At 32.3% G+C, this 11,770-nt stretch overlaps 1 protein-coding gene across 1 annotated transcript in view; it reads right to left on the bottom strand.

The window, feature by feature from the left end:
• Positions 1-1,438: 1,438 nt before the first annotated feature.
• The window catches only part of LOC117240528 (zinc finger protein 260-like), a 39,672-nt gene continuing 29,340 nt past the window's right edge, over positions 1,439-11,770 (bottom strand). Inside the window, exon 8 of the mRNA XM_033506545.1 lies at positions 1,439-2,400. Coding sequence (XP_033362436.1) covers positions 2,170-2,400 — 231 coding nt within the window. The 3' untranslated portion in view covers positions 1,439-2,169. The remainder of the gene's footprint in view (positions 2,401-11,770) is intronic.

Here is an 11,770-nt window from a genome sequence, read left to right as displayed (position 1 = left end):
AACTAAGCATAGAAAACAAACTAAAAATATATAAAATGGTCATAAAACCAATCTGGACGTACGGAATAGCACTATGGGGAAACAGCAGTAATGAGCCATATAACCAAAATAGAGGCAACGCAATCTAAAATACTCAGAGCAATAGTAAACGCGCCATGGTACGTTAGAAACGAGGACATTCGGAAAGACCTGGGAATACCAACGGTCAAGGAGGAGATTAACAGAAGTGCAAGAAGGTACGGAGAAGGAATAGCAACGCACCCAAACCGGCTGGCAGCGGAAACGGTCGACACGTCAAGCATAAAAAGAAGATTAAAAAGGAAACACCCAACAGATCTCACAAAGGACATAACCTAACAAACACGATGATGGTACCCCGCTGGGGGTAGCCACCCACATGCTATACTAGGATACCGCTATAATATTTTACCAAATGTCCTACTGGACAAATTGTAAAATTTAAATAAATAAATAATTAAAAAAAAAACGTAAAATTAAGGCTTAGGTTTTAAATACAAGAAGGTTGACCCGTAACTCCACTTTATGTTTCTTTATTAAATAACACAAGTACAGTTTACGCGACTGATCGGAGAGATGTTGATTGATGAGAGTTTGTAGTTTTCAGTATCGAGGTGCTCTCGTATTATTACAGAGGAAAACTCGGTGCGGGCGTGTCCCTTTTAACTAACAACGCGGATTCATTGTTCACACTTTTTGTTAGGAAAAGTGAGGGTAACGATCCGCCATGCCAATTGGTTATAACGTTAATAAATGAAGATAGGAGGAGGTAGCCTCCTACTAACGTGGCTCATAGGTGACATTGTTTATGAGAAAAACCAGCATTTCCGTTAGCCAAATATTCGGTTTTCCCATTAGGTCTGTTGTGAATTGACGTTACAAAGTCGTCGGTCGGTCCTCTTTACGGAGCAAGACCAGCCTCGCCGTCCGCCATGCTCAGGGGTAGACTCCCTCTCTCAGACATCTCGTGTAGAGGCACCGATGTTTGGGGGGTCTGACCCTATCACTTCTCCCCAGATCCGGCCCGGGATTCCGTCCGGGCCCGGAAGTGTACAAAAGCTACTCAATGCCTTTGTCGAAAATTGTAAATTTTATCCACTGTCCAATTTTATAATCGCACTATTAATATGTATCATGTATTAGACACTAATTTTGATTTCTCGAAGAAAAATTAATGAAACATAGCATATTAATCATATAGAAAATTATATACTGTTACAACTTTTCGATCATACACGATCATATATGCCTAACAACTTCATTTATATAAAATAACAAAGACGAAAATAACAAAGACAATAATTTTTATTATAATACCGAAAATAAAAATTCTAATTTATTCACATTTTGTACAATTGTTTAAACTTTATAGATGTAAATTTTAAGGAAAATGGACCAACATTTTACAACAAAAATGAACAAAACTATGCTAACTTTTACTATATTTTTTATAAAAATAAATATATTTCCAATCTACAAGTTGGAAAGCTGTTTTCACCTGTCCAACATGAACGTCAATATGTAGAAGAAAACATATCAAATAGTTTTTCGAGAACTACATCATACATAACCATTATTAAAATCGGCGATTCACACTTAGCATGTTCCTTTGTAAGTGATATGGAATTGTAAGACGAAAAAATTCAGGTAGAAAAAAATCCAGATTCAGAGATGTGTCGTAATGACATTTACAATAATGCATAAAATGAACCTTCTCGCTAAAATTCAAACCTGATGAACTGATTTCTCGTATGCCGAAATTAAAGTTTGTTTGTGCTGTTTATAAATCATATACATTTGCATAATACATATAAAGAAAAGGATAAGCAATTCAAATCAGACTTATTATTTCATTCGCAGTATTAAAGGCGTTATAAGTAGTTAATTTCTCTCGCCAGTATGTACTTTGCCACACACTAACAATATGAATAAATTCTGAATTCAAAATCTGTTCTTTGTGATTGTATTAACCATATCAATAAAAATACAATTTTTACAGAAATTATCTTTTAATACTACTTACAATGAATAAATATTTTACATAATTTAAACACCAGAAAAGAACCTCTTTTACTTATTGTTTAAACAAACTTGTATACGTATATATATGTTTAAACTAATTTGAGTATATAATTTTTATATTATATTAAATCATTCTTTATATGTAATATTAGAAATATTATAAAAGTTATATGATAAATTAGGCGGTAAAAAGTTTTGCAGGGTTGCTGGTACTGCATTAAAGTATGTCCCACTCCTTTCTCGAAAAACTGTCTCTTGTACGGTGCTGGATACATCAGATTGAAAATTTTGGACAGTGCTAGATGGAACAGTTTGTACAACTATTGGTTGAGTTGCTGTATGTGAAACAGTTTGTATTACCTAAAGATGTTAAAAATAAATAAATACTCTGTGATTTTTACATGATTACTTTTTTAAGGAATAACTAAATTATAATTTAATTTAAGTATAAAATAACAATTATGTATGCTTAACCTTAATCAATGCAGTTAAATAATACTATACTATTCCAGTACTATTTATGATATTAAATAATATTATTTTCGTCAGAAATTCTTCTTTTAATTATGGTTTATATATAAGACATAATTTTATTTGTAGCATTTTTAATTAAGTGATTCCTCTAATTTTTTAAAACTCTACAATGGAATTTTATATATATGTACATGGAATTAATGAGATATAATATGTATTGTTAGTAAAATAACATTTATATATCAGTTTGATATTTTAATATCATTTGTGACTGATATTTTCATTCGAAACAATTTCTTGAACAAAGACATCTTTCTGATATGTTACCATTAGAAGTATTTAACTGCATTGAAGAGAATCACGTAGTGTAACATATGTGTACATATTTCAAAGCTACAATCAATATTTAAAGATAAATTCATAATTTCGATTTTGTCTTCTTTCAGTTTCAGTAAATATGTTTCAATATATTTCAATATATTTTAATATTTCTTCTAAAAATTTTAATTTTATTTAATTTTATAAGTAATATCTGTTACAGTAATATCGTAACTGACATTTGTTGAGAATTCTCAATATCTTCCAATATTATTCTTAAACGTTTTGTAGGTCAAACACGATAAAAGCATAGCACATTAACTCTACTACATTACATCTATTATTACAAAATTAACTAATATTCAAACATGCACACATACATATGTAGGGTAACATTTGAAGTTTCACACGCAATTAGCTGCTAAACTATTCCTTACTCAAAAAAGTTTACCAAGCGGAATTTACTTTTTTTCGACGAAGATTTTTGTAATGGTTACAAAACTCGTCTACGTGAACGTTGCTCTTACATTTCAAGATGACCCTTGTCTTTAGAAACGAAACCATATATTTTTACTTAGGTAGACGTATAGCCCTTTTCAAGTTGAATTTATCATCCTATAATATGAAAGCCTTTCAAAGTCATTCAAGATCATTTATTGCCGTTCAAAATTTACCTTTGTTGAATATGGCCAACATTTTCTTTGCTGAAATATATCGCCGATTCGACCCTAAACATAAATCACAATCGCACTAATAATGTAGTTTGTTGCTCTCAATGCCCTCAAAATAAAGTAAGTTCTGGTAGAAGCTTTTTTTTCAATAATTCGACAGATAATTGCATATAAATCTTCAAATGCAACACCCTATATATATGTGGGAAGCATCTGAATGTCCGACATTGCCAAAAAGCGGAAGGTTTTAAGTCATAGTCTCAATAAACCAGGAAATACAAGATGGAATGTATTGTTTAATTATCTAAAACACATATGAAAAACAAAAGCCAAAATGATGTTAAAATGATGTCTTTCATTAATTCTATATATAATATATAAAATTAATTATTTTTACAATATATCTCACAGTCACATAGAGTTTACATAACGATCTATAGATGAAGCAGATGGGAATTATCTTTTAGCGCGTAAAATATATCGATAATCGACCAGAAATAATAAAAGACCGCTGCATTCTGTGGAAATATCAGATCGCAGAGATTTCTAACGATTCGATAAATTCAATCAATCATTTCAGTTCGGATGAACGGATCCGTTAAATAATAAAAATATCATGTTGAACATGCTTTCTATCACTTAAAAAAACGATGCGTAATATTTAGGAAAACTTGGCCGGAATATAGAGATGTGAGTTCGGAGTTGCTTAAACAAGAATGTTGGCGTAGCCCTATAAAAACTGACGCTTAGCCATAGCTATATCGGAGGTATCTACGTGCTACAATTATAAATAAGATGAGTTCAAGAATTAATAGAAATTAGTTATTAATAGAAAGCAGTTAAATTACGACACTTTGGGAATCTTTTGGGATTTTTTACCTCTATGATGAGTAGAATATGATTCAATGAAAAAAAATTTGGCCTTGAAATTCAAGGTATCAATTCAATTTTGTGGCTATTCTTTACATATTTCCACCTATCCAGAAGTGTAAAATGGTACTGTCATGGTCAGGATAAATAATTTATTTATGCCGTGTACATTGACCACGGTATTCTTTAGAAAATATTTCTCTCGTACTTAGCGGTATCATCTGACGAATGTATACAAAAATTATAAGCAGATCTGAAGAGGCATAAATTGACACATATTGATTGAGATATGACACTTCGTAGAAAGATGACCTACATATATAGTAGAAGAATCTTGATACAAATATTCCGAAGAAATCAACGATTCCTCTTCTCGGGATTACTCTAGCAGAACAATCGAATCGAACGACAGAAGAAGATTAATCTAATTATAACGTGTGAGAGGAGAGTATTAATGAAATTGTGTTCTAAGTTGTATCGAGTTTTTCTATTACGCTTCTTGCACTATAATTCGTAACAATACTTGCATTATATTATGAAAATATACAATGTTTTGAAACGATTATTACAAAGTAGTTTAGTATATCTATGCATATATTAAATTAATACGATTTCGCTTATTGAATCTCTGGTTTATAGATTCTTTTTAAAGATGGGAGTGATCAAGGTAATCTTCCAAACTAAAGCGGAAATCCCTGTAATCAAGGAGAAGTATAGAATGATTCGCAATGCTCGTGCGAATATGAAATTGCATGATATAAGAAAAATCGATTTCATCAATGCTTGGGCCCTTAGATGTTTGTAAACTATTGATTTTATTGAAATTGGGTATATTGATCGAAGGTAAAATCTGGAAAGACTACAGAGTGAGAGCTATAGACAGAACCAAAGAAAGATGCAAATAGATTCGTGGCCGATTCGACATCGGTTGAATCTACATTATCCATAGTAGTTTGAGAAACTTCAGTTGATTATTTATAACACTACAGAAAAATGAATATTATTCTTATCCAGCATTAATTTTTTAGGACTGTTTACATACTGGCTGTAGCACCTCTTTGATAATATTCGCGTTTGGTGCGAAATTTAAAGAAAAGGAGGTATAATCCGAATACTGCCTGGTGCGTTCGTTTATAAGCGTAGTGCGCACTTTTCTTCCGGCAAATAAGATCAATAAGAGAAGATAAACACTTCTTGGAAAAAGTAGTACTAATTATGCAGTATTTCGGCATAAAGAGATGTATCCCATAATGAAGGTGATCATATAGTATACAAACTGCATTATCAGGATTAGTGTTTTCAAAATATCGTCCGGAGATCGTACATTTAAGTAATATTATTTACTGACGTTGCGTAAACTGAAAAATTTACGTGAAATAGCATGGTCAAGGCAGGATGTTATAAATCGCATTGGAGTAAGGAATCTTTTGATGAGGATATCACAATATTATTACTGTTAAAAAAAATCCAAGTCGTGGCAAGAACCAATAAAATTATATATGTGGTTCATCTGGACTAAATCGCATAGACAGATTGTCAACCAAATATTCCCCACGGATAATGCTTCATATAATCAGTTGATATTCAATGTAATATATTACTTAAGAATAAACAAATAAAAATAAATAATTAATGGGTTACTGAATGTTACAACTTCCTTAATTTAGATATTTAAATGCGAAAATACGTTTTTATAGATAATATATATATGGATAATATATAATTATATGTATATATATAATTATATATATATTATTATATATGATAATATATAAATATAAAATTTATATGGATAATATATAAATAATAGGGCAAAATTTTACAATTACTTGTATAGTTTATAGATAAGAATCGGCATGTACTTCAATTTAATATTATTATCACTATTACAATATTTTAACTGTTTCAAAAGGTCCGATGTGCTAGGAAATTAGAAAAATTTGATTGATGGGTTTTGATATTTTCTTGAAACACACGGACTACTATCTCAAGAATATGTCCTGAAAGATTCAAGATGACTCTGTGTAAATTAAACAAAAAGTTTTTAAAAAGTTGGAATTTGGAACTTACACATTTTTGTCAAAATACGCATTTCCAAAGTCGGTACCCACGACTAATCGAAAACTAATCCGTTCCAAAACTTAAAGGCTTACGTTAGGTATAAAAATTTAATCTTTAGTCGATGAATTTCATTCTTAAATATTTAGTTTTTATTTTATGATCGAAAAATGAATATTTTTTAAAATGAAAATCAGTCATTTGACTTTCAACATCCGTCACTTTGTCCCAAATAAACTTCATGTAAAATGTTTCAATTAAAGATTAAATAAACTAATATATCAGCTATATCTTTCCGAAATTTTAATATCAGATGATTCAGTTTCCAGCAAGAGTGTTCACCGCAAACTACCTTTTTAAAAAGGCCTTCCAGGACATAATTCTTAAATAAACAAATACTTTTACATGCGAATTTAACAAGATTTCTTTAAATGTATCTTTATTAACCAAACCCTTCATGGAAATAAATATATACGCGTTTTCTTGAAAAATACTCCAAAAATCACTTTTTCTTCTCACAACCGCAGAAGGGCCCTTAAATATCAGATAAATATAAACGTTTCAGTAAAATATTAGACGAGTATTAAAAGTACTAGAAGATATGAAACATATACATGTGTGTGTGTATGTGCGCGCGCCCATGTGTATGTATGCAGATGACAGTACACATTTTCATGGTAGCCAGAGGAGGCAATTGCTCACCATCAAAATCATTTTTTCTTAGTGTTAAACCCACCTCTAGAGTTGGGAACCCAAATATTGAGAAAACTGAAACACATCTATGCATCAAACTAATTGTACACCAGCAAACAACAGAATTAAAAGGCGAGTATCTAGGCGTCATTCTTGACACTAAAGATAATTGGAAATCAGCCATACACGACCGCATAAAAAACTATTTGTAACAATTAGAACTCTTCCTAATAGATAGAGAGAGAGTCCATTGTCAATCAAACACAAAATACTCCTATACAAAATCCTGACATATGGAACACAGGTCTGGTGTCCAGCGGCTAAAATACATACGCAAAATGCTCGACAAACCCAAAACACAAAATGCTCCTATACAAAATACGTACAAGATCCGTCGTGGCATACGAAACATAGGTCTGTAGTTCAGTAAAAAATCCAGGATAGATTCCTAAGGATAATCCTGAACAAACCAAGAGACTATAGCTCACGCAAACTACATGAAAAATCTGTCGTACCCAATCTCACTATGCACATCAAAGATCTTACACAAAGGACACTAAACTGACCACATGAAAACTCACTAATAAACTGAATTACCAATATACACGAAATCCCCATCAAGTAGAAGAGCAACATCTCATGGTTTCCAAAAACCCTAATCCAGTCTACGTAACTCATGCAAACAGGTTTTTGAGATCTTCTCCTGCGTGACAATAACTGTTACAACCGTCCGCGGAGAGACGCGGTCACGAGGAAAACGCGTCAGCGAGAGGCATAAATTCTCGCTACGATTCGGTGAATCGACGCCGCGAAGTAGTCGTTCCTCTGTTTCGGTTAAGATAACAGAGGTGGTTAAATGAATATGACACAGTAGAGTAAGTTATATTTCACCGTTTATTCCAACAACTTATAACGAAGGCAGTTACGCTGGTGCGTATGTACGAGATGAATGAGTGGCTGATCTACGGGTGTGTATACCCGGTCAAGGGATGTTGACTGTTCGAAGGATGTAAAATTAGTACTGTCTTGGGAGACGATGCTGTGTCGGAAGAAAGCTAAGGATGGGTGTGTCTAGCGCACGGGACTATCGGATTTGTTGGTGACGATTTTAGTTAAGAGAGTGAGGGAAATAGGCTTCGTTGTTAATTGGTTAAACGAAGGGTCTTAACCGCCCTCAAGAGAAAGTGGTTAGTGGAAGGAAAGTTGCATCATACGTGAGAAAAACTAACTTTCCCTTGTCAAGCCGTGGTAGACAATAGTCTTTAGAAATTCTTCGGAAACAGACGTTTGTTTGGCTTGAAGGACCTTTACTAGGAAATTCCTGAGATTTATGGAAGATACTTGAGACTATTGAGGGTACGCAGTGAGTATCCGAAGACATCTGGTTGCCATCTTGCCCGCGGTGTGTGGCCTGGGCTAGGTAGAGTGTTACGCGACGTAACAATAACCAAAACGAACCAATAATGTTAGTTCTACTTACACAGGCATTAGGGATTCTAAATTGCCTCAGGCATCGCATTAAACGGACTTAACGGAAGAACCTCGGGAAAGAAACTAAAAACGGTAGTTTTTCTTTTCGTGTGCCTATGGGGTCGTGAATAGCACCTATGACATAAATTCTTAAAATTATGTTTAAAAGACTGTAACGTAATACTATAAATTTTCAATAAACTTTAGTCCATTTTGACCTATCTGAAGTGATTGCACGGCACGTGCAAGACTTGCCCGTTCATATTCATATGCATTGATATGATAATATTATGTGATAATACGTACCAAGTATATAAGCACTTATACATATCATTTCTAAATTACATCTCGAAAATATCAAATGCATAACACGTCTTTGATTAGTAGGCGTGAAAGAAATTGAAGATTCTATAAAGTACTAGTGATTATTGTTAATATTGTTCTTTTATGAACCTTCGAATAAAAAAACAACCACTTTTTATAATCAAGAAAAGGGATGAAGGAGATTGTCAGTTTATTTTGATGTCTAAGGACCCCATATCTTTTTAGCCGCTAAACTACATTCGACGTGACCCTCATCATCATCATTCATTTATTCTTTATACATATAATAATAATGGTATTGTAACAAGGACCCTCCGATATAACGATACGGAATTAAATCTGTTTAGTCTTTCACCTTAGCTACAAAACAAATACTACATATTTATAATAGTAATGATAATAGTATATATGTAATAATAGTATTTGTAACAGAAAAAAAACATTTGTTACTAATAGACACACTGTTTAGATATCAGAATATTCGCATAACAGAACGTTCAAATGTTAGGATATTCAAAGTTTCACTGTACGTGACATTTACACAAGACATTTTGTTGAAACATTAAGAGAACTTTCTTTTAAATATCCATTAAGTGATGTAATGTCAGTATGACAGTTTTCCAACATATTTCTGGCAGACAGGACAGGATTTCTGAAGGAAAAATTTCTAAACCGTTATATTAAATACAATAAACCGAAATAGCAATTAGCTCATTGGTTCAATTTTGCTCGATTACTTCCTTTTTGTTATCAATAATTGATTTCTTTGCATTGCTACAAAAACTCACAATCTTGAAGATATAACCGAATCTAAATTCATGAATCCAAGGTGTATCATTTCACAAGATCGTAACATATATGGTTCAACTCATCTTGACATCAGCTATAACACTGCGATAAAAATTATATGTAATTTAAAAGAAACATGCATTAAAAAAGTTTATTTATACCACCCTATTTACCAGCGTGAACAGTTCAACTTTTGTTTTGGACATTTCTTTTTATCTTTAATCCCAATAGAGATATTTACTATTTAATCGAACAGAAATAAAGTCTGTGGAAGCAGTTATAATAAAAAAGTAGGAAAGAGAGATTAGTAAAGTATCTTTAACTGTTGATCGGTCAATTGTAATATGAGATTCCTATGATCACAGATAATAGAGAATTTTGAAACCAATAGATTAGAGGTGTTCGAAAATTAGAAAATGACGAATTAAGTCGGATCGAAAAATTTTTAGGGATCGAGAGTCTGGTTCCTGAAAGTATCTCGAAAGTCGAGAAATTTCCAAGAATTTCAAAAACCTGAGTCACTTTTCGAGACTAATTTAGGATACGTATTCATCCTTGTTGTATTAGTACACTATTTTACTACAATATTACTACAATAGTCGAAACTCCTTTGGTAAAATAACTTTTTTTTACGTTGATATTAAAATAACATGAAAAGATTACTTTTAATTTATCACACAAGTGTTTATAATAGTTTTAGGCAGCATGGGATTTGCGTAAACGAATCAAATTAAACATACAATGTCGCATGTGAAAGTCTTTTGTCATCTAGTAAATTGTAAGTGATAAATGACTGCTCATGAGAAGTGAAATCATTGATTGCAAATGTCAATATAGTATTTGTCCATTCCATAACATGGACATATTCAACAAAACTAATTTCGAAACGTTGTTTGCATTCTTGAAATTTTTGGGAATCCCGATAGTAGGAGTCATGAGATAAAGAGGAGTGATAAACAATGCATACTCGCCTGTATCTCAAGAACGAAAACAGCTATAACGGTACGGGTGCACCTAGCTCGTAGCTACATCGCTCCATTATAATAATCCCAATTGTCAATAAATTTACTTGACACAATGGCAAGGAGTATAAAACGAAGTTGAATATGAATGTAATATCAACGACATTCAAGCGATGTGCAACAATCGAATTTTTAACAGCGTAAAACACTGCGCTACCGAAAATTCATCGAATTTCCAACTTTTCCCTAAATTAAAGAAGGCCTTGAAAGGTATTTATTTTAATATGGAGGATGAAGTCAAGATAGCTGCGAAGCATTTTATCAGTAGAGTTCTTCGCTGACGGAGTGAAAAAACTTGTCACACATTGACGAAATGTAGTGGTTTATTGCCAATACATTATCGTTAACCCGACTTGATCTAATTCGTTCCAAGCAATGGGTTCCTGATATTTTCCTTTACAAAAAAACAATTCCTTCTAGATATACTGCTATACTGCAATAAACTGGTTCTGAACTAACATCAAATTATTGCTATCATCGAAAGTTGTAAATTTAATACCAATTCTATGATCTTCCATTCCCATTTCCAGTATATATTTCATTGCCGAATTTCTATCTTCTGGGAATCAATGGCTGAGCACTATCTAACGACCGTAACTAAATCTCGTCGATGTTGAAATAATAAAACCGCAAAATGAACAATTTAACCAAATTAATGTTAACATTGAACAAATTCTACGAACTTTTTACCTTCTACGCTGCACTAAAATAAGGATCGAAAATTGTTACGTGCAAAGAAACAAAATGGGACAAGGAAAAGACGTAACGTTGAAATGGCTGGAAGAAAATGTAACTAAACAGGAAATTCAATAAATTGCATAAAGAAAAGCGAAACGGAATGAAATGCAAAATACATGAGCCTTTTTACCCTATTCAAAGTTCTAACAAATGTCTATAAAATTATAGGAAAAGATGATAAATTACAAACGGTCTGGAGACTTTATTGTTAGTTACAGAGCACTAAATAATTGGATTATAAATAACTTGTAATTTTTTTACTTCGTTAGTTTATAATTTTTGTCACTTCCCATTATTTTGTTC

This window comes from Bombus vosnesenskii, unplaced genomic scaffold, assembly GCF_011952255.1.
Source record: "Bombus vosnesenskii isolate JDL3184/JDL3185 unplaced genomic scaffold, Bvos_JDL3184-5_v1.1 scf7180000014758, whole genome shotgun sequence".
NCBI lineage: Eukaryota > Metazoa > Arthropoda > Insecta > Hymenoptera > Apidae > Bombus > Bombus vosnesenskii.
This window is presented reverse-complemented; position numbering and strand designations above follow the sequence as displayed.